Raw genomic sequence first — 21,143 nt, 5'->3', positions numbered from 1 at the left:
TAAATGTTAAAAATAAAATAAATCAGTGTGTGTTGATTAGCAAATGTTTGTTGTGTTTGTGTTTTCTTCCTGCTGTTTTGCTTTATTCTTCTTTATTTCTTTATTTGAAGTCTTTGCTCCTTTTTTTCTTAGTTTTGATACGCACCTTCTAAATGATCTGAAGGCTGCTCAAGGACTGTGCTGCCCAACTATGTCAACCTCTCCACAAGATCTTCAACCTCAGTCTACAGTTGGGGCGAGGGGAAAATTTCCTGTGTTGTGCCGGTACCAAAAATAAAATGTCCAGCTGAACTTAACGACTACAGACCAGTAGCCCTCACTTCTCACATCTTGAAGACCTTGGATCGGCTGATTCTACGCCTACTGAGAGCTGAAGTCAAAGACTGCAGTTTGCATACAAACAACACATGGGAGTGAACGATGCTGTCCTCTACATGCTTCGCCGTGCCCTTGCTCATCTGGAAGAAACTGGTACTTATGTGAGAATCATGTTATTTGATTTTTCAAACGCATTCAACACCAACATACTCAAAAACAAGCTCACAGAGATGGGAGGGGATCTTTCCTTCATCTCCTGGATCACAGATTACCTGACAGGAAGACCACAGTATGTCAGGTTGGGGAACTGTGTTTCTGGGACATTAATGAGCAGCACAGGGGCTCCACAAGGGACTGTTGTGGCTCCATTCCTGTTCACACTGTACACAGCGGACTTCAAATACAACTCTGAGTCCTGGCACATCCAGAAGTACTCGGACAACACTGCTATTATGCCATGTATCAGGAATGGACAGGAATCTGAATATGGGGAACTGATAAAAGCGTTCAGTGACTGGAGTCACAAGAACTATTTCCTACTGAACACCTCAAAGACTAAGGAAATGAACAGAGATTTCCGCAGGCTCAAGCCACCCCTTCAGCCAGTGAATACCTGTGGGATGGACATGGAGGTGGTGCCAAGTTCTAAGTATCTAGGTGTATACCTGGATAATAAGTTGGACTGGTCCCTAAACACAGACGCTCTCTACAAAAAGGGGCAGAGCATCTTCTTTTTCTTAAAGAAGCTTAAAATACCCGGATCATCCACTACACAAAACCTGAATGGACCAAAAAACAGCAGTGGATGGTTCCTCTCTCTCCGTTGCAGGACGGACAGATACAAAAGATCCTTCGCTCCTACAGCCATCAGGCTGTCTGATTCTTCCAGAGTTACCAGACGAACTGAATTTCCCCTCAGGGATGAAGTAGTTTTGATTTGGATTAATTTTGAATGACATGCTGACACATAACAGGCAATAATAAGTAGTAGGAAGGCAACATTTACCTGCTGATAATAACACAAAACAACTTAATTGATAATTGGTAGGTGATATGAGGGTGATACATAGAACCATGCATTGCATTAGCTTATATGAATATAAGAATAAAACCATGGCATAGCTTGTGTCATGAAATATGTCCAGGAAACCAAATAAATATGTAATTAGATGATTTATTGAAATGCATGAAAAAAATAAATGTACATATTTACATAGGCATTAAAGGCTTCACATACAAAAACTCCATTTGATGTTTGAAGTTTAGCATGTCTTCTTCCTAAAAAAGAGTCCTTATTGCCCTGCCAAAGAATTTTCGGATCCTCTTCAGCCGACTCTGTTTCGCTTTCGCAGGTGGAGCTTCGTCAGGGGACCTGTCAGTGGAGATCGTCTCCTCAGCTAGACTGGCTTCACCGGGGCTCACAGGTGGTTCCTCATCAGCTGGAATGGCTTCACCTTGGCTCACAGGTGGTTCCTCATCAGCTGGAATGGCTCCACCGGGGCTCACAGGTGGTTCCTCATCAGCTGGACTGGCTGCACTGTGGCTCACAGCTAGTTCCTGCTCTACTGGCCTGGCTGCACTGTTGTTAATGGTTGGTTCCTCCTCAGCTGCCCCAGTAACTTCTACAACTGCTGCTCCATCATTTGAGCAAGGCATGTTCGTAACGCCGTCATCGGAGCAAGGGGTGACTTCACAATGTGTTTGAGTTCTGTCTGAAGGTCCATCATCTTCAGGTCTTTCATCAGCTTGGTCATCAGAAGGAAGTTCCTCTTCTGAGTCATCCAGCAGACAGACGTGCATTGCATCAAAGGAATCTTCCACACTGAATAAATCAAGACAATCAATGAGTAAACCAGTCAGTCAGAATATAAATCTGACCATTCATCCAATCATGAATCTATCCAACTGTACTGATACCAGAAACATAGTGACTTACTACAAGCTGGAGTTCATGCCATGCTCCAGATGGGACATTGTGATAAACAGGTGTTTGAGAGCTTTCTCAGGCGTGATCCTCTCCTTAGCGTCCGTATGGAGGAGGCATTTCAGGAGGCTCACAAACCCTATTTGGTCCTCCAGCTCAATGATTTCCTGCATGTCTGTGTCAAACTGAATTTGAAATAAAGTATTCTGTTTATTTTCTTCCTGTCTCTTAGCAACACATTGAATTTTATGAATGCAATATTTACTCATGAAATGGACCACTTACTGTGATCAGGCCATCCAGGCTATCAAAAGACTGCTCCCATCCTTTAGGCTTCATGCCAGTGTCGAGCTGGTACTCCTCTGGAGTCTGCAAGAAAAAAATATAGAAATCAGATACTTTTTCCTCAGTTCTGTTAACTATTTCAAAGAGATGTTTTGTCATTGGGATGCAAAATCAAAGCTGATTAACATACCTTCAGCGACCATTTTGGGTTTTCCAAGTGCTGACTTGCCTTGAAGTACTTTTTGGTGTAGTAACCAGCACTGAGGAGGTGGTCAGCGGGCTGGCCCAGGATCTCAACAATGGCTTTCATCTGGAGAGAGAATATTAAGAACCATGTCAGCCAACACAAGTCCCTTTTCTGGGTTTGTGGCATTATGCAACAGCCTGTTTTGTTTGGATACTTACACCCTGGTACTCGCACTTGATCGAAAAGGCGTGGTTGCCGATGTACAACAAAACAAGCACACAGCCTAGACCCCACATGTCGATGGCCTCGCAGACAGGGAGACCAAGGGTGACTTCAGGCGCCCTGTGTGTAACATACAAGAATCACAAAAGATGTTAAGTACTTTCTCAAATTTAAAACATGTGCTTGAGATGACATCTGTTGGATAATTCACTTCTTAAACACACGGCCGCAAACAAGTTCAAAGAGGAGCTTTGCAGATTGAACCTACCTGTAGCCCAGAGGCTGGATTGAACACCCACGTAGCTTCTCCGAGGTGTAGAAGGACACACCGAAATCTATCAATTTCACTCTGAAGGGCTCAGCTGGGTGGTTTACCAGCATTATGTTGTCTGGCTTCAGGTCTGAGTGAACCACACCAATGCGCTTTAGAGCAACAAAGGCCGTCAGCAACTGCAGAGATAAAGGGTAAGATGTGGACGATTAAAGACCAGAATCTTCAGTTCAGTTTTCTGTTTTAATAAATGTGTTTTACATATCTAACCTCTTCCCTATCTGATTGAATATATTGTCATTGTTTGTTAACACCTTGTTCAAAGTCACACAGTGCTTACCTGCTGTGCTATTGGCCGTATCTCAGTGAGAGACAGTGGCATGCAGTCTCTGTCATTGAGCAGATCGTGAAGACTCCTGTCCAGCAGTTCAAAAGCTAGACAGGTTTGACCATTGTGTTCAAACTTTTCAAAGAACTGGGCCACATTCTTCTTCTCTGAATCAAGAATGCTCACTGCTTCCAGCATTTTCATCTGTGGAGAAAAGAGAAAAAAAATACCCAGGTTAAGTGACACAGCACGGTGTCAGCAGTTCATTTAATTCAATCGAAGTAAGAAAATGTGTGAAAAAAGATGATTATCCAAAAGAATGACGTTATCTACCTCTCTTGTGGTGGCTGCACTGTCCTCAGCTTTTAGGATCTTGAGGGCTACTTCCTGTGATGTGTTTAGATTCACACACTTGGCAACTTTGCCAAAGCTCCCAATAGCAATGAAGTTCTTTACTAGGTAGCGACCTGTGTCACCACACACTACATCACTTTTTTTCACCTCAAAGACCTCTGATTTCTTCTGCTCATCTGCAACAGCTAACAAAGAAGCAATACAGAGTTAGTGGGGGTCATTCAGTAAACACGAAATACACAAATATATAGGTAAAACCCTGTCTATGCTCATGTAAATAAATACATGCATGGTTATCATTTTATGACCACATGAAAAGACTAATGTGTCACATACTGAATATGAGCATTTCATTGAGTGTAGAATAATTAGAGCAAATACACTTAACAAGAAGAAATATGCACTAAACTACATTGATGGTCAGTATTTTGTTCCTTTACTTTATTAAAAGATGCAATACCACAGTGTTAAAGTACTCAATTACAAGTATTGCATTGACATTTTAAAGAATTAACAAAGTTTCAAAAGTCAAAAGTACTAATTGCACAGAATGTAACTTAATCATCGATTCAGTTATCACAGTAAGTAGCATACCATTCAGATACTCATAATACAAGTAAGTACAGTACTTAAATCAATGTACTAAGTAGTACAAGTTACTTCCCACGACTGTGTGTGTTTTAGCAGTTTTTCTTACCAGTTTTATCTGCTGTCAAACAGGTGGCTGGACTTGAACTTGATGGCATTATGCAAGAAAAAAGTTTTTTCCAAAAGCGCTTCATTGTAACTTCTTCGACTAACTGTTAACCAACTTGGCTTGTAGGTAGTGAACGGTTTGCAACTGAAGGTAAACTGACCAGAGGTCCAGATATATAGGCCATATCTAAGAATTCTTAATTACATCATACGGCACCAGTTCCATTCTAAAGGCAGTTCCGTTCTAGAGAAGGACAGAAGATTCTATGGGTTTTTTTGTTTGGGACAAGCTCATTTTTAATGTATTTTTTATGCAGTTGACCACTTTCTATCAGAAACATGGGGAATATAATGAAGCCCATTTACTGTAGCTGTATATTGTTATTGTTATACTGTTAACTGTATATTGTTCCAATGTGAATAATCAACTGTGTAGTAAAAAAAATTGAGACCCTTAAGGACAAAAAATGTGCCCACTGAAATCCATTCAAACCAGCCATAATATAGTATCCATACAAAATTTCAATCAAAAAGGATTGTATATAGTATTTCATTCCAAATGTCACAAAAAAAGTCATAGTATAGTATGATGTTAAAAATCAGAAATGACAGAAAAACACCATATTATGGGATATGGTGTTTATGGTGTTTTTCTGTCATTTCTGGCCATATTATGCTCTAACATGTATCAACAGACTATGATGGACCCATTTCAAGAATTTTTAGGTATTTAAAAATTTGAGCATTTTTAACAAAAATCGACATACTATATTATGACTTTTTTTGAGGGGGTCATTTTTTGACATCCTGTAATATGGTGTTTTTTTTCTCTATTTCTGGACAAAGTATACTACTACATTTCAGTCAGACAACTCACGTGATGCAGTGTATGTTTATTGCAACAGCAGAACATATTAGAGTTGGCGTCTAGGCTCCGACCTCATCACTCCTCAGGCAGTTACATCAGGTATTGAGAATGATGTAGTAAAATCCCCCGTCGGAGCAGGCAGGTGGATGCTGGGGTGGTGGTGGGGCTGCCTGAACTAGCTCCGGGCGTCGCTCCATGTATCAAAAGAGGATAATTGGGCCATTTCTAGCACTTTAAAATTGTACCATTTTTGACACAAATTGACATACTATATAGTATGACTTTGGTCATTTTTGGATATCCCATAATATGGTGTTTTTCTGTCATTTCTGGCCATATTATGCTCTTATATGCATCAACAAACTATATTTGACCAATTTAAAGTATTGTTAGGCATTTTAAAATTTGACCATTTTTATCAAAAATGTCAAATTTTAAAATGCAGAAGTGGCCTGATTGTACTCTATTGATACATGTAGTAGTATAGTTTGTCCAAAAGTACAGAAAAAATACCATATTACAGGATGTCCAAAAATGCCCTCCTTAAACAAAGTCACACTATAGTATGTCGATTTTTGTCAAAAATGCTCAAATTTTAAGATGCCTAAAAATGCTAGAAATGGCTCAGTTATACTCTGTTGATACATGTGGCGGTATAGTTTGTCCAATAGTTTAAAAAAAAACCCCCACCATATTATGGGACGTCCAAAAAGAAGTCATCCTATAGTATGTGGACTTTTGTCAAAAATGGTCATATTTTTAAAAAATATTTGTGCCCTTGCTCATCTGGAGGAAACTGGTGCTTTCAGGAATGGACAGGGATCTGAATATAGGGATCTGATAAAAGCCTTCAGTGACTGGAGTCACAAGAACTGTCTCCTACTGAACACCTCAAAGACTAAGGAAATGATCAGAGAGTTGTTTTGTATATTGTCTTTTTACTTGACAATTTTTAATTTGAATTATACTCTATTATGTGTATCTGTCAATAAATAAAACAAGTTTATTTTGCGGAGGAACTATTATGTCAGAACCTTTTCGGCCGGAACAAACTTGCTTCCGGTCCGTCGCTCTACAGTGAAACTTCCGTTTGTCTCTTGCAGGGAAGAGCTCGTTTCGTCCCCAGTAAAAATACAGATTTTTACTTGTATTTAGTTGTTTTTCTGTCCATCAGGCAGCCATGTCGAGTCGCGAGGCCCTCAACATGAAGCTCCCTCCGATCCAGTCGACGGCCGGAGCCGTGCCGGTCCGGAACGACAAAGGTGAGACCGTTAACGTTAGCTAACAGGCGGCTAGCGGCTGGTTAGCCACCTAGCTTAGCTTAAAGCCATCAAGTCACACAAATATTCTTTCTAAATGGCAGTAGTTACTACGTTATTATGACACAATAAAACATAACTAAAGGTACTAATATAAATGTAATCCAATTTATGTAGGCCACAGTAGTTTATTTATACATATTGTTTATGAATATAATGCTAAATAGTTCAATATGAGTCGATGTTTTGGTATCCACATACTTATGGCCGTTTTGTGCAGCTGGAGGAGCAAAAGTATGTCAATAAACTAAACCGGATCCGGTATAAAAAACAGTGACTATGGTCTCAAAATGTATAGTGCAGTTGAATCATCTAAAACTCTGGTAAACAACATCAACATTCATTATTTTGTTATCATAAAAAGTTAGGACTTTGGCTAATGTACAAGTAAAACAGAGTGCAAACATAATTTCCGAGTGTATTTTTTTACAAAAAGACAATACTTACAATAATTACGACAATGTCCCAAATGTTTTGAATCAGGATTGTAGTGTAATGTCAGATATTAGATTTTAAAAAACTCAGAGTTGTGTTAAACTCAAATTGATTCACGTTTAATCTAAGTATGCATGACATCTACATCTCAACAAACATTTTATTAATCAAGCAAAATATAGAAAAATATTGAATTTTTAAAGCTGCAGCTTACATTTATTTCCATTACTGATCGATCATTGATCACTGATTGTTTGTATTTTTGATTGAACTAACATTACATTTTAGTGTCAGCTTCAAAAAGCTAATTCCTGTTTAAGTCATGAATCATCACCTTTTTAATGTCAACAAAATGTAACATTGTAAACATGACAGAATTAGTTGTTGTTGTTTTTTGCATCTGCTGGATGATTTATCCTAATTTAAGTATATTAAATAAAAACATGTAGACCTTCAGTGTCAGGAAAGCTTCATAATTGTCTGTACATTTCCCAGGTGAGCTCTCCATGGAGAAGGTGAAGGTGAAGAGGTACGTGTCCGGTAAACGTCCTGACTATGCACCAATGGAGTCGTCCGATGAGGAAGAAGAGGACTTCCAGTTTGCGAAGAAGGGAAAAGAGATGGAGGCAGAGGTGGAGCTGGAGGAAGAGGAGGTCTCTGACCCTCGTCTGAAACGTTTACTCAACCGTGTCTCGGAGGACGTGGAGGAGAGGTATCCCAACTTTTGGTTCAAGTTGACTGGGATAATCATTAAATGTTTGCTCTTGAAATGCTTCTTTAACCACATCACTTTGGGTTTCTTTGTCCCCAGGCTTGCGAGACACAGACAGATTGCAGAGCCTGAAGTTGTGGCCGAGAGCAGCGAAGACTCTGATGAAGGCACGTGGCACCCGCAGCATGAGGAGAGCAGCGAGGAGGAAGAGGAGGAGGAGGAAGAAGTGGATGATGAGGTACGCAACTATCTATACTGTTTAAATTTAATAACATTTTGTCAGTGTTTCCTCTTTCAAATCATATTTGGAGAAGTTGTTATGGCGTACTTTGTCTTTCTGTGCAGGAAATTGAGAGGAGACGAGCGATGATGCGGCAGCGAGCCACCGAACGGAAGAATGAGGAGATGGAGGTCATGGAGGTGGAGGAGGAAGGGAAGTCGGGGGAGGAGTCAGAGTCTGAGTCTGAATATGAAGAATACACAGACAGCGAGGATGAAGCAGAGCCTCGACTCAAACCTGTCTTCATTCGCAAGTATGAACACTTTTTCTTCCCAACTGTAGTACAACAGTAAAACACAAATTAGGACGTTTGATCTGTATCCTCTTTGTCTGGTTGCGCTACAGGAAGGACAGAGTCACAGTGGCGGAGCGTGAAGCAGAGGAGCAGAGGCAGAGAGAGCTGGAGGCCGAGGCCAAGAAGCAGACAGAAGAGCGACGGCGCTACACCCTCAAGATTGTGGAGGAGGAGGCAAAGAAAGAGTTTGAGGAGAACCGACGCACGCTGGCTGCCCTGGATGCTTTGGACACTGACGGAGAGAACGAGGAGGAGGAATATGAAGGATGGAAAGTCAGAGAGCTGAAACGCATCAAGAGGGACAGAGAGTCCCGAGAAGCGTGAGTCAACACAGATATGACTCCTTAAAATGACTTTTGACTTTGTGATGAAATTAACTTGACATATTTAGGACCTTCCTAATGAGTGGTGTTTTGTCCTCAGCATGGAGAAGGAGAAGTCTGAAATCGAGAGATTCCACAACATGACGGAGGAGGAGCGCCGGGCCGAGCTGCGAAACAGCGCCAAACAAGTCACCAACAAAGCCAGCAAAGGAAAATACAAGTTCCTCCAGAAGTACTACCACAGAGGAGCCTTCTTCATGGTGAGTCAACACAGAGCTGAACTTCAGTCTCACCTTATGCTACATCAGAAGACTCTGAAAACATTTGGAAAAGACTCCAGGAAAACTATCTGCTCACACCTGCTCACATCTAAAGAGAAGTGTTTAGTTTTTAGTCTCACACTGAGATTTTAGAAAGACAGTGCAGGGTCACGATTTACAAGACTACAACTAGATTCTTTTAGCATTTTTTTGCTACCATGCAATTTTTTCCCATCAGGCTCTTAGTAAAAACTTACCAGGAGGAGAAGCAGCTTTTGGCTCCAGCTGCTCTAGTGTGTGCAGTGGTTTGTGTTGAAAAATAAAAGAGAAGACGTCACAAAATGCCCCTCACAAAGCTGAAAAGGGGTTTCTGTTTTTCTGACATGAAAAGTTGACTATTTTAAAGTAAAACAGGAAAGTTTACATACATTTGTCCTATTTAATTATAATTTGTTTAATTGAAGAATTATATGCATCAGCTCTATCTAATTTCTTTTAGTTAATCATACATTAGTCATCTATTATTTATCACTTATTTATGTAGGCTATATATTTATTTATACGTTTTAACTGGGTCTCCTTACCTGTCCTTTAGGACTGAGCTTACTATCATTAACCGGACAATCAACAACCAACTCATGTTGTATCAGGTATACTCCTGCTTGGTTAAAAGAAAAATCTGCTGCCACACCGGCCCTGTCGTGGATCAGTGTGACACTTCTGATTTAATGCAACTGTAGGCCACAGTTATATATGTTAAAACACACCAGATTCCAAACACAGTGGCAACATATAAGAAGTGTAGAGCTGCTTTTCTAATGTCTGAATAACATTTCTGCCTTTTTAACAGAAGTATTAGCATGGTACATTTATTGGTTGTTATCAATTACCATTTTCTTTGTTTCTATTTGTATTGTTGAGTCATTATTCTGTTTTATTTTAACTTAATAACTTTAAATGTAGCCTAAAACATAAATCTAAAGATGTAACTACGTGGCTTAACATTCAGATAGATTGTCAGACAAATCTGTCTTTTTGAAAGTTAAATATTAGAGCCTCAGTACATATGTTGGTGAAAAGTTAACTAAATAAAAGCAGCTCATAAAGTTTGAGTTGATGTAGTTGCACTCAGTGACTCATCAGCTGTCTAACTGTGAACATGGTTTGTGTTCCAGGATGAGGAGGAGGACGTGTACAAGAGAGACTTCAGCGCACCGACTCTGGAGGATCACTTCAACAAAACCATCTTACCCAAAGTCATGCAGGTCAGTTTTGTGGCTTTTCACTCATATGGTATTAAAATCATTATCAGTATGTTTACACTATGGCGGGAAATCTTGTGGGACTATAAAGTTTGCAGCTAAACAGTTTCAACATTTGGGTGTGGATGAAATTAATTTGGCTATTTCTTGCCAAAATTTCCCCCCTTAAAATTGCACTTTTGTGGGGAAAAGATTAGATACCATAATCACTTTTTTTGCACCTGCTTGTGTATAAATATTTACGAGTAAACTCATCCATATTTGGTTTTGAGGTAAATATATAGTTTCTCAATTCTCTGATTTGATCGGTCTGTTTGTTTTCCCTCCCAAGGTCAAAAACTTTGGTCGCTCTGGACGCACAAAGTACACCCACTTGGTGGACCAGGACACCACGTCGTTCGACTCGGCCTGGGCCCAGGAGAGCGCTCAGAACAGCAAGTTCTTCAAGCAGAAGGCGGCGGGCGTGAGGGACGTGTTCGACCGGCCCACAGTGAAGAAGAGGAAGACCTAAGACTTCACAACTGGAGCTTTAGACTGTTCAGACTGCATTTAGGTTGTGGAAGGAAAGCAGCAAATGGACTGATTCCATCACTTTGAAATGCTCATCAACCAGGAAGGTGAGCCATCATTTTGAAAGAAAATGTTGGCTCCACAAACCCTAAAGATGCAGCTGGTTTTCAACTTGTCAAAAGGCTAATAACACATGGCTATAAAAATGTAATTAGCTAAAATATGACATTTGAGGATTGCTGCATTTCGATGAGATGCAGGGAAAATAAGTTAAATCACCTGTTTTTTTAAGCAGCATTTTTAATTTTGTACAAATTCAACTAGAACTTGATTATGCAGATTCTTGTCCTGCATTACCTTTTTTTGTGAAAGTACAGGTGTTGTAACTTTGTGCTCAATAAAACTTGTATTTTCAATTGATCATTTTTGAAACTTTTCCAGACAGCAAAACAAGCATTAGAACGATTTAAATCACAGGCACAAAAGGAGGCAGGTCAACTTTTATTTTATAAAAGAAAAAAAATAATTCAGGGTAAATATTGAACCAGTTTGACCACTGAGTTCAGTTCAGCCTCGTCATCGTGATGAACTCTGGTTAAAAAAACAAAACAACCTAATTGAAGCAGTCCAGTGTGTAAATGTTTGTTCAATTGGTCAGAGCCACCAGAGCCTCCACCACGTTCCCCATGTGTTCCCTCAGACTGCGCTCCGCCACCGCTCTCGAAATCTCCATCTCTGACATCTGCATGAGAACATCAACCAGATGTAATAATTACAGCTAGTGGACACAAGTACTGAGTACATTACACATTTTTAAAAAATGATGATCAACAAGTGGGATGCAGTTACATTCAAAACAATGTCCATGTTTAAAAATCATGATGCATGTCATCAGCCTGGTTTGTTTTAATTTATAGGCTCCTTTGCTTCAGTGAATGTACAGATGCATGTTAATAAATTAGAATATCATAGGAAAGTTTATGTCAGTAATTAAATTTAAAAAGTGGAAATAACACAGATCCATTACATACAGAATGAAACATTCCTTAATTGTATTCATTTATTTAATTTCTTCTAATTATTATGATTATGGCTTACATTTAATGAAGACCTAAAATTCAGTCTCCAAAAAATGTTTAAAAGATCAATTTTAAGCATGCAAAAAAATCGAAATATTGGCCTGAAAAGTATGTCCATCTATATGCACTCAGTACTTGGTTGGAGCTATTTGACTTGAACTAATAGAAATGGACTTTTCCATGATTTTCTAATTATTGCGATGCCACTGTAAGACTATGAGGGAAATTTCAGTATTTTTTTTTAAACATGGAACTCACATTATTGTATGAAAGTTACTATTTTTTGTCTATTTAGCGAAATGCATCTTTAGTGCAGCCAATGACAACAGACCATGCAAAAAACAACATTCTAAATTGTGGATGTTTTCTTTCTAAGGCTGGAGATAAACTTGCTGTTTAACCATGTGTCATGTATAAAACAAGCAGTTATCAGAAATAATGTCTCTGGATCTCTGGATCTTTTGTTCTGAGGTTTCAGCAGTTTGGTCACATTTTTTTTGTTCTTTTCTTTTAAAAAGCTGATGACCGTAAATTTAGAGAATGTATGAACCCAGTACTAGTTGATTGGTTCAACACATTGTAACCACTTGGAGTTTCAAGATATGAGATGATGTGGGATTAGAAGTTTTGTAAATTAATTATATATTTGGGAACATTTCAAGGTCTGTTACATTTGTGTAACTTAACACAATCTGGGTGTGAGGAGGTGAAATACTGCCCCCTACACATTGCACCTAAAACATCACCCGATTATGAATACAAACATCTCAGAATGATGGAGTGAAAAACTTACAATTAGTTCCACGTCCTCCTTCTTGATGGTGACTTTGGCCAACTCTTTTTCTCTGAAAGCAAAAACACTCTGTAAGAAAAGTCAACAGCTCACAGAAAGGTCTAGACTGAGTGTCAGGTCAGTAGAAGATTAATCAATTGGACAAACACCATCAACCTGCTAACTACAATCCATGTACTTAAAAAATAAAGAAATATATGGAGCTGATGCTGCTGTTAAACACATTTTTGTTGCCGTTATATCCACATATAAAGACTAGAAACACTGATCTTACCTCTCTTGTTTGGCTTTCTGTTCTCGTGACCTTCTGTCTCCAATCACTGACATAGCCTGAAAGAAATGAAAAACATTCATATTTATTCATTTTTACCCAGTTTCAAAAATAAATGTTATAACTATAACATCACAACAAAAATCTGATGAGCATTAAAGCCCTGCAAGTTTTTTTAAAGTCTTGTTTTATCAGTGAAACAAGGGATTCTTTTGTACAGCACATTATTCAACCATCATTTGAGTAATGAAAAAGGGCCACAATAGTTTCTATGACATGGTTGCTCTGAAAATCTAAACAAAAAACCATACATTTCATTCCTTATCCATCATAAAGCTAGAGAAGGAAATTTAAAGACTTTGAAAGGAAGTCAACCCTCAAATAAATGTAAAAATAATTTCTGGGACAATATATCGTAACAAAAATAGTTACCTTGGCAAGCCATCTAAAAAGTTAACTAATGTAGTGCAGTTAAAAGTACAATTTTTACCTCTCAGATGTAGTGGAGAAGAAGTATAAAGTGACATAACATGGAAATAACTCAGCTAAAGTACAACTAACATATGTGTGTAGATTAAACGACTGATTTCAGGTGAACATGTTGGTTCAATGAAGGGGAAAAGCAGCTTTAGCTAGTTAGCTCTGAGACAGTTAGCCACCGAGCTAACCGTTCACCAAGTAAACGTTGATAACATTTTAGCATTTTGCGATTAAGCTAAACTAAATTTTTTAACGATTAATTATGATATAAAACACTCATCTTTCACACTTAACGTCAGGTCGGTCTCGGTAACGGTGTGCCGACCGTGAAGCCAGCAGTGGCCGCATGTTCCCTGCTAACACTGCCGGTAGCCCGGAGCTCTCACCGTTTCCAGGTCGGAGCTGGAGATTTCTTTCTCCTCCGCGTAGTCCGTGACTCTCTCCAGGTCGGCGGCCCCGCTGTCATGTTTCCGAGGCTTCTCTGCCGGTTTTCCCGTGCAGTTCTCCTCCGCTTCCAGGTCCAGATCAACGTCTCCCTCGGCCGCCATGATTGCTCCAGTGAGGCCGGAACAAAAAGAAAGGTTCCTAGAACCGTCGGAGGGAATACGGGGGTAGTACCGGAAACGAAGGACAATTTAAAGGAGAAACCCGTCGAATATTTGCGAATATTAAGATTTTAATCAAGTATAATTTCGTCGCCCTGTTAAAATAATCACTTAACTCATTTTTTCAAGTTTTGCAGGAAACAAAAAACTTCACCAAAAGTGTAACATATAACATTTATTGATCATTTAACTCAAAAAGGATGTAACAAAGGATGGCTATTGGCATAGTAATAACACTGTGTGTAAATTATGTAACTTAAGAGAAATAAATGACTTAGCCAATTTTTTGAACATGCCTTTGTGACTTCAGCAAGATATGGTAACACAAGCCTGTCAGAAACATGACATGACAAGTATAATGTGCATTAATGTTACTTCAAAGTGTCATTAATGTTCATGACACATCCCATGTCATGTTTATGACACACTCATGTCACTCTTATGTAGACACATTAGAGTAAAGTGTTACCATATCTTGCTTAAGTCACGTTGTCATGTTCAAAAAAATGCCTAAGTCACATTTTATTTTGACTTAGGCATAATAAATATGCTTGACATAGGCCATTATCTTAAAGGGGTAAAATCACACGATCTGATCAACTGAGGATGTAGGCAATTTTACCATAGACGGCCGGCTTCATTAGGAGATGAATTAGGCAAAAAATAATCATTTTGATTAAAAAAATGACTAAGGCGATTATTTTAACAGTGTGACGATTTGGTGAATTTGTTAATAAATATACATTTTTTTGTTAACTAGGGTACATTACTGGCCTTGCGTGCATTTGAATATTGATGAATCTTTGTTTACATTTTTATTGCACTTTTCTTTCTGTCAACAAACATGGTGTATTTTCTTTAAGGAAAAACATAGGATTATTTAGGAAACAAAAGTGTTATCAACCAGGGGACAAAAAACAACAACAAATCTAACATTAAATAAATAAGGTAGAAATAAAGATACGAGTATGACAATAACATCCCATAGTAACGTTCAAGATATTAATTGCATTAATTATTTTTGCTTTGTGGAGGGAAAATGGTTGACACTGTTTCCTCATACATGAAAATATATAAATAGTGTGCAACAATTTCTTAAGATAAATACATTTCTATCTTATCTTCAATTCACGTTCATATCGAGATGAGACCCAAGTTCACAATTATGACTCAAGAGCTTCATCATAACCTCAAGAAGGACAGAAGATCTCTGTGTTTACAAGACTAACATGATGAAGTTTATTGCCCCCAAAGGGAGATTTATCCTGCATTAAGCTAAAACATATCATCTGACAGACACAGACTTTAACATAAAATCAAATCAAATCATATTAAATAGATACCAGAGCCTCTCTTTGTTGTGAGGTATTTATGGGAAGCCACACACACACACACTTCACTCCACTCACCTCTCTGGAGCTCCAGACAGGTGAAAACACACCTGCAGCTTCTTCTCTGCTGCAGCTGCTGATTAATCTCCAGTCCTTTGTTCTGTTGTGACAGTTTATCAGGACCCTAAGTACAAGTACAATAAAAACTGACTTTGTTAAAGTGACGACAGTAAATTCAAGTCATTACATCTCCTACTGCTCCTACCTACCTGAACGCCCTGATTCAGACATATGCTACCTCACGACCGTTGCGCTCTTCCAATGAACGGCGCCTGGCTCTACCCCCCGTTGGTCCAAGGCAATCCAGACTCTTTGCATTTCTTGTTCCCCGCTGGTGGAACACACTACCAGTTCCAACCAGAGCAGGGTCGTCCCTCTCTACCTTTAAAAAACTACTGAAGACCCAGCTCTTCAGAGAGCATCTTCTTCCTAGCACCACACAATAATTCTACTCCTCAAAGAATTGTCACTAGCACTTATTGATGCACTAATTATTATCGCACTATACCTTGATTGTTTGTTTTTACTCTTCCTGTAAGTCGCTTTGGATAAAAGCGTCTGCTAAATGATTAAATGTGAATGTAAATGTACATCTGCCCATGCTAACCAAAACTCCAATGATATTAACTGGCTGCATGTGTGTCAATTAGTTATTCGTAATTTGATTAAATGACACATTATTTAGGTTTCTGTTGCACACACATACATTTAATGTGAAATAATAATGTTGTTTTTTTAAATTGTTTTGTAAAGTGCTTTGAGGGGTCTACAAGACAAGAAAAGCACTATTCAGTCCATTTAGCATCCATTTAATCTCTCATTGCCAAAGATTTAGGTGTTAATGCAGCTCCCGCCTTACTTGACGAAGTACCTGGAATCTGCAGATCCACAGATTATAGTGGTGCAAACTCCTTAAAAAATTGGCAATTATTCAAATCACCATAAACCAGCTGACACTCAGAGAGCCTGAAGCTCTGCTGATCCAGGATTGTGTATCTTTAACGACCATAATAGCTGATAAATGTCAATATTCTGCTAGTTGACTCCAATGCCATACTGAAATTAAACTCTGAGAATGTTTAGACTGAATATACAGTAAAGAAAATTTGTTTGCAATAATCTGAAGTGAACTGGAGGAGAATGCAAAGACACATCCAAAGAATTCTCTACTAGTAGTCAAGTATTTTACAGGACTATTTCTATTTCCCCCACACTTTATTATGTTGTAAACTTTAATATTACTATTTTCCCCACACTTATACTTTATTGTATCTGCAGCCTGTGAAAAACATTTTGGAGAAAACTCACCAACTATTTCATTAAGGAGTTGGACATAAGGTATTTAGGTTGTATTTAGAATTGCAATCAAACTATAAAATCAGAACAATCTTTGGTCTCAAAACAACTTCCTATATTAAACAAAAAAATGGATTATTTCAAATGTTTGTTATTTTTTCTACTTAAAGTTAAGTACTCTATTTCTGATCGGATGATTAATCATCATGTTTAAGACATTAAGACATTTCTTTTCATCTGATTTATCTACTATGTTGTTGTTGTGTGAGAGACTACGAGAAAAAGGTAATAACTGGATTATGTGGACGTGTACCTGTCCGGATTACTAAATCACTCTGCTGCTGCTCCTCCTCCTTCTATTCCTGTCTGTTGTAAGAGGTTTAATTGTCCTTCAACACAGTCACAGATTCCCTGCATCTCCAGACTTCTCCAGGCCTTTGAGCTTTTTTCAGTGCACCTCACAATAATCTCATTAAAGGAAAGAGGAGTGAAAACACCCATCAGGTCTCTGTGGCTCCACCGGTTCACCCTTCAGAAGATGTGTGAGGCTGAGAGGAGTCAGAGGAATGGCAACGCGATGGGAGAGACATCTCTGTCGTCGTGCTAACCCGTTCATCCTGCTGTACGACTGACGGCCGTCTGACTGTTTGACCCTCTCAGCAGCTCTGAGGCCCCGGGGGACGTGATGTCGGGACGCTGGCTGCGGACTCAGGTGAGACTCTGCAGGAGGCAACAGGTGTTTATGGTGAATGTAAGATGATGCTGAGATGAGAAAAGCATGATTGACTTTTGATTTTAGGGCGACGGTTTGATTCAATTTTTTAATTTAAACATTTTTTCCTTGGTTCTTCAGCTCTGAATGCCATGCCATTGTTAGAATATCGAGTCTTGATTCATAAAGATCAAAAGATGATTGGTTTTAAGCTCGGTTTCAAACAATAATTGAAATCAAAAGCCCATATTTTCAATTTAGAATTAAACGGTGATCCTCCTTCGAAAAAATAAGCAAAGGTAAGAAAGTTAATCACACAAAAATGTATGCACTGCACATAAATGTTACTTAAAATGGTATTTTGGGAAAAAACTAACATCTTGGAACTCTTGCATTTAACTATTGCATTAAAGGTCTTTACTAATGGTTAAAGTTGGGGGGGAAATCAAGGCTTTAGGTTAAAAAAAGCAACTTCTGTAAATAACAATGGGACAGTTTCAGAAAAGATCAGAAACAAAATACTTGACACAGAGGTTACGTAGAACATGACACATTTAAGCAATGAAGTACATTTACAGTAGATGCTAGATCCCATCAACTGGCAATATGCAGATATTGTTGTTCTAAACATTCAACTACAGAAAGCAGTTAAAACAGCTACATTCAAGAGGAGAATAGTTTGTTCTCATTAACTCTCATGAGCTATTTTTGTTGTTATCATTAGATTTGTCTAAACAAATGTACCTTTAGTTGTACTAGGCATTAAATGAAGAAGGAAGCAAGGAGAAAACAAGGGTGGTCTAATAATTTTTTCCATGACTGTATCTTTGCTCTGCAGAAATAAACAATGCCAATTTTTCTGTCGACTGGGCTACATTTAGCTTGCATCCCAAAAATTTGGCTTCTGAGCAGCCTGAAAATAGCTGGTTAGCCAGCCGTCCATAACCATCACACAAGCAGTGATTGAAACTGTGTTATGACTCCTCCTGGCTCTGATTGGTTGTTTTTAATTGGGGGCCAATGGCTTCTGGAAAACATCATTAGGAGCATGAGGAGGAGAAGGAGGAAGCTGGTGATTTCTCACATTATCTGTCTCATGTCCTACAGGGTGTAGTGACAGCTCCAGCAAATATGTCAGAAAGTTATTTTTATAAAGGTTACCTACTGAACCTTTAACAAACGTGTTACAGATTTAGACTCTTAACAATCTGTCATCAGTTCCTCAGAATACGAGTCAGGCTCAGTTATGAATGGACACATTGTGTTTGTATGGGAAGGATGACTCCTGTTGTTTCCAGCTACATCATTTACAACACCCGGCTTTTCATTCACCTACATCTAAATCAGCTTTCAGGAACAATGCTGGTCACAAACCGTTACCCCATTGTTTCTCTCAGAAAGAGTCCTAAATGTGCAATGAATGGATTGCCTTTTTTTTTGTAAATAAGCTTGGACCTCAGCCCACTGTTATTGCGCAAGCCTATTGAAACCATAGATTGAGCGCTCTCACTCAAGCGGCTATTTGCATCCGCCTGTTTGCTTTTGTTTGTTCCCCTTGGCACGTCCTCCTCTCCCACAAGGCAGCAGCAATTATCTGAGAGTGAAAGGGGCCCCCAGGAATGCCCGCTCGCAGCAACACGTGTTTATCACAGGGACTGGCTGGTTTACACCCGCTCATGTTGGAGGGAATAATCCAAAGTGAGATTAAGGATGTGAAACAATTGTTGTTTTCAGTTTTTGTGCCCCTAATGTGTTTATTTCTGGTTGTTTTACCAATATAATTTCTGCAGGAGGACAAATATTTAAATGCAAGTTCAGATTACGCAATTTGTCTTATCCTTATAACGGTTATTTTAGTTTACAATTTGTATCCTAAAAAAATGCCTTTGCAATCTGCACAGCCTATGACACCCTCTGTCCTTAGATTCTCTATTCAGATAAGGAGAAACTCTGGATGTAATATAACTGAGGAGGGAAATACAGAACAGACCGACAAATAAAATTAAAGTAAAGACAATTAGGATTATCTGAGCAACATGACTTGGAAAGAAGACCTAGAAAAGAGGCTGCACAAACACACCAGGCAACGCTCGAGCACATCATTCCTTCATGTAGTAGAAAAAAAAAACACACACAGAGGCAGAGAGGAGAGGAGAGGAGAGGAGAGGAGAGGAGAGGAGAGCAGAGGAGAGGCTGAGTATCCGAGAGAGGATAGATAGGGAGAGAGAGAGACAGAGAGAGACAAAGAGACGAGACGAGACAGGCAAAAGAAAGTTTGCAGAGTTCTTGCCTGAAAGTTTCAGCAAAAAGAAGAGTTTAAAGTTTGGGTTTAAAGGCCTCAATAGAGTCAGACTGTCAGATATCAGCAGGTAGGTTATTCCAGAGGATGTGGGCCTGAAAGGAAAACACACAGCAGTGTTTTCATGTTGTCAAGCACTCAGTCATTTTCAAAGTGGAAAATGGTGAATATGCGTTACATTGAAGCCCTGCTGACCAGGGAAAGCTCTCTGTATTTAACAGTCTGGTGTCTTGGAGCTCACACTTCTTCTACTGTGACTCGGCTGCTGTCGGCTCCACAGACTAATAATCCTACAACTGTTGGTTTACTCACAGTGTCCTGAGAGTCTTCATTCACCCGGAGGGTTTCTAAGTTCAAGCCTCTTAGCTGAGAGCCTAGCCAACCTCTTATTTAACCTCTCGTTTGTTTCTAAGTTCCTAGAAAGTGAACCTGGACAGACTGTCGCTCTTCTGAAAAAGTACAGTACAAGATTTTGGCACAGGTTGGTTTGTTTTCCAACATGCAGGTTCTAAAGACAAGTCATCCTGCTGAAACAGTCTAACTGCAGACAGACATGATAACTCCTCTGGATTATTTCTGTCAACACTTTTTCTCTGTAGCCATTGCTTCAGAAACCCTTTATTACTACCAAATTAAATAATAGGAATACTGCATGTCATCTATTGACAAGATAAAGACTTTTGGTCTAAATTATAGACATGTTAATGTTAATAAAGTGAGCATATACATTAGAACGCTCCACCTTATTTAATATTACTTTTGTTTTCAGTTTTCAATGTTTCCTTTGCAGTTTGACACACACATACTTGACACATATTTTTTTTCATGTTTTATTATTATTATTATTATTAATAATAATAATAATAATAATAATAATAATAATAATAATAATAATAATAATAATAAAGTATTGATTTAGATTAATGTTCAGAAAATTGTATCCAGTGATGAAGTAACTAAGTACATTACAGTACAAGTACTGTACTGAGGATATAATGCTATTTATACTGCTACTCCACTCGATTTCAGAGGGAAATGTATCAAAAGTAATAATACAAAATATAATAAACAAATTAATTATGGTGCATTATTACAAAAATTCACAAGTTACCCAGCAGCATAAATCAGCTTCATCCATAACAGCTGCAACATTAAATACTATAATGCAACAATAATTATAATACAATGATATATATTATTCTGATAAAGGCCATTTTGTACAAATACTTTTACTTTTAATATTCTAAATACATTTTGATGCAAACGCATATGTACCTTAAGTACAATTTAATGAAGGAATTTCACTTGTAACAGAGTATTTATACGCTGTGAGATTACTAGTTTTACTTAAGTAAACTTAAACATAAA

General features: G+C 38.5%; 3 protein-coding genes and 1 long non-coding RNA gene across 4 annotated transcripts in view; 1 reads left to right on the top strand and 3 right to left on the bottom strand.

The window, feature by feature from the left end:
* Window positions 1-1,596: 1,596 nt before the first annotated feature.
* Window positions 1,597-4,692, bottom strand: LOC131981804 (homeodomain-interacting protein kinase 1-like). The gene is made up of 9 exons (XM_059346284.1): window positions 4,587-4,692; window positions 3,869-4,074; window positions 3,548-3,739; window positions 3,205-3,386; window positions 2,933-3,056; window positions 2,718-2,837; window positions 2,528-2,611; window positions 2,255-2,427; window positions 1,597-2,140 (listed from the first exon to the last, which is right to left on the bottom strand). Exons 1-9 carry the CDS (start codon window positions 4,669-4,671, stop codon window positions 1,597-1,599), a joined length of 1,710 nt encoding a protein of 569 aa, XP_059202267.1. The 5' UTR covers window positions 4,672-4,692.
* Window positions 4,693-6,536: 1,844 nt separating this feature from the next.
* Window positions 6,537-12,369, top strand: mfap1 (microfibril associated protein 1). The gene is made up of 8 exons (XM_059349646.1): window positions 6,537-6,715; window positions 7,703-7,919; window positions 8,019-8,157; window positions 8,265-8,452; window positions 8,545-8,814; window positions 8,918-9,077; window positions 10,253-10,342; window positions 10,671-12,369. The coding sequence occupies exons 1-8, from the start codon at window positions 6,634-6,636 to the stop codon at window positions 10,848-10,850; spliced, it is 1,326 nt and encodes a 441-aa protein (XP_059205629.1). The 5' UTR covers window positions 6,537-6,633; the 3' UTR covers window positions 10,851-12,369.
* hypk (huntingtin interacting protein K) lies at window positions 11,338-14,067 on the bottom strand. Its single transcript, XM_059349670.1, has 4 exons — window positions 13,859-14,067; window positions 12,996-13,051; window positions 12,722-12,773; window positions 11,338-11,591 (listed from the first exon to the last, which is right to left on the bottom strand). Exons 1-4 carry the CDS (start codon window positions 14,018-14,020, stop codon window positions 11,496-11,498), a joined length of 366 nt encoding a protein of 121 aa, XP_059205653.1. The 5' UTR covers window positions 14,021-14,067; the 3' UTR covers window positions 11,338-11,495.
* Window positions 14,068-15,520: 1,453 nt separating this feature from the next.
* LOC131982301 (uncharacterized) overlaps window positions 15,521-21,143 on the bottom strand; it is a 9,951-nt gene continuing 4,328 nt past the window's right edge. The window contains exons 2-3 of the long non-coding RNA XR_009395371.1: window positions 17,078-17,484; window positions 15,521-15,592 (exon numbers count right to left, since the gene is read on the bottom strand). This is a non-coding gene — a long non-coding RNA (uncharacterized LOC131982301). The remainder of the gene's footprint in view (window positions 15,593-17,077; window positions 17,485-21,143) is intronic.

The sequence above is a fragment of the Centropristis striata genome, chromosome 2 (genome assembly GCF_030273125.1).
Source record: "Centropristis striata isolate RG_2023a ecotype Rhode Island chromosome 2, C.striata_1.0, whole genome shotgun sequence".
In the NCBI taxonomy this organism is placed as follows: Eukaryota; Metazoa; Chordata; class Actinopteri; order Perciformes; family Serranidae; genus Centropristis; species Centropristis striata.
Note: the sequence above shows the minus strand (reverse complement) of the source record. Positions and strands in the feature narration are given on the sequence as shown.